Below are 1,285 nucleotides of genomic sequence, written 5' to 3' on the forward strand. Positions count from 1 at the left end.
GAGGTAGAGGACAAGCTGAAGAGTGCACTTCTGGAGATGGAGGAGATGGGTTTTGGACCAACCATGACAGAATTTATAGGTATTGTCCACGATCATGTAGTGGCCAATGAGATTCCAACCCCTTTCGTGGGTGGTCGTCCTGGTTACAAATGGGCTGCTTCATTTCTCAGTAGACACAATCTTCGTTTAAAAAGGGGTGGAACAATGCAGTTAGCTCGAAAAAATGTAACTGCTGACCCTTTTGTGATTTATGGCTATTACGACTTGCTTCAGAGAGCACAGGAACGTCTTGGTATAAGTAATAGACCAGAATGTATTTGGAATCTTGATGAGACAGTGTTTCCTCATGACCCATCAAAATGCAAGACCATAGGTTCAGTGAGGAAGAAAACCATACATGTTGTATGTGGAGCAAATCGGGAAAGGAAAATACCACTGTTCTTGCTATTGTGCAGATGGTACTACTCTTCCTCCTGTAGTGGTATTTAGAGGAAAGCACATGCAAAGTACCTGGAAAGGTACACAAGACATTCCTGGAACACAATATGCTGTTTCCGAAAATGGTTGGATGACAACACCAATCTTCGAGGACATTTTAAAGTATTTCGTAGACGAAACAAAAGACAGGCGTCCTTTACTGTTAATTCTCGATGGCCATATTAGTCATACCTCAATAGCAACTGTTGAATTGGCGAAGAAAGAAAACATATCTATATTAAAACTTCCTGCTCACTGTACTGATGTTCTTCAACCACTTGATGCTACCTGTTTTGCCCCATTGAAGAATTACAATCAATATTCTTTGAATGATCATGTCAATAAAACAGGAGCCTGAGAACCACTGAGAAAATGTGGTTTTGTAAATATGCTATACTCAGCTTGGGAGAAAGGACTCTCCCCACAGAATATAAAGAAAGGATTCGAGAGTACAGGTATTTATCCCTGCAACGGGGATAAATAAAAGAAAAATAGGCTGAATCCCCTAAAACTTAAAACTTGTGAAAAATGGCTAACAATGGGATCACCAAAGGATGGCAATGGAGAACCACTTTTGGACTCCTTGCATGAGGATACAGCAGAGCACACAGAAAACCCATTTGACCTCATGCATAAGGATCTCTCAGAGCAAAATGAAAACCAGTTAATGCAACTTTCAACTTGTTTCTCTGGAGATTTTACAGAATCCTTAGACACGCTTACACCTGCTCCAGTTTGTCCGTCAACTACCCCCACCACAAGACCAACTACTCCTGCTACAAGAGCTTCAACACCTCAGTCAGAAGCA

At 41.2% G+C, this 1,285-nt stretch overlaps 1 protein-coding gene across 1 annotated transcript in view; it reads left to right on the top strand.

Moving 5' to 3' along the window:
- The window catches only part of LOC137614907 (uncharacterized), a 1,118-nt gene extending 283 nt beyond the window's left edge, over nt 1–835 (top strand). The window contains exons 2-3 of the mRNA XM_068344563.1: nt 1–298; nt 456–835. The exon at nt 1–298 is cut by the window's left edge and continues 15 nt beyond it. Coding sequence (XP_068200664.1) covers nt 1–298; nt 456–835 — 678 coding nt within the window. The remainder of the gene's footprint in view (nt 299–455) is intronic.
- The last annotated feature ends 450 nt before the right edge of the window (nt 836–1,285 follow it).

This window comes from Palaemon carinicauda, chromosome 21, assembly GCF_036898095.1.
Source record: "Palaemon carinicauda isolate YSFRI2023 chromosome 21, ASM3689809v2, whole genome shotgun sequence".
Taxonomy (NCBI): Eukaryota; Metazoa; Arthropoda; class Malacostraca; order Decapoda; family Palaemonidae; genus Palaemon; species Palaemon carinicauda.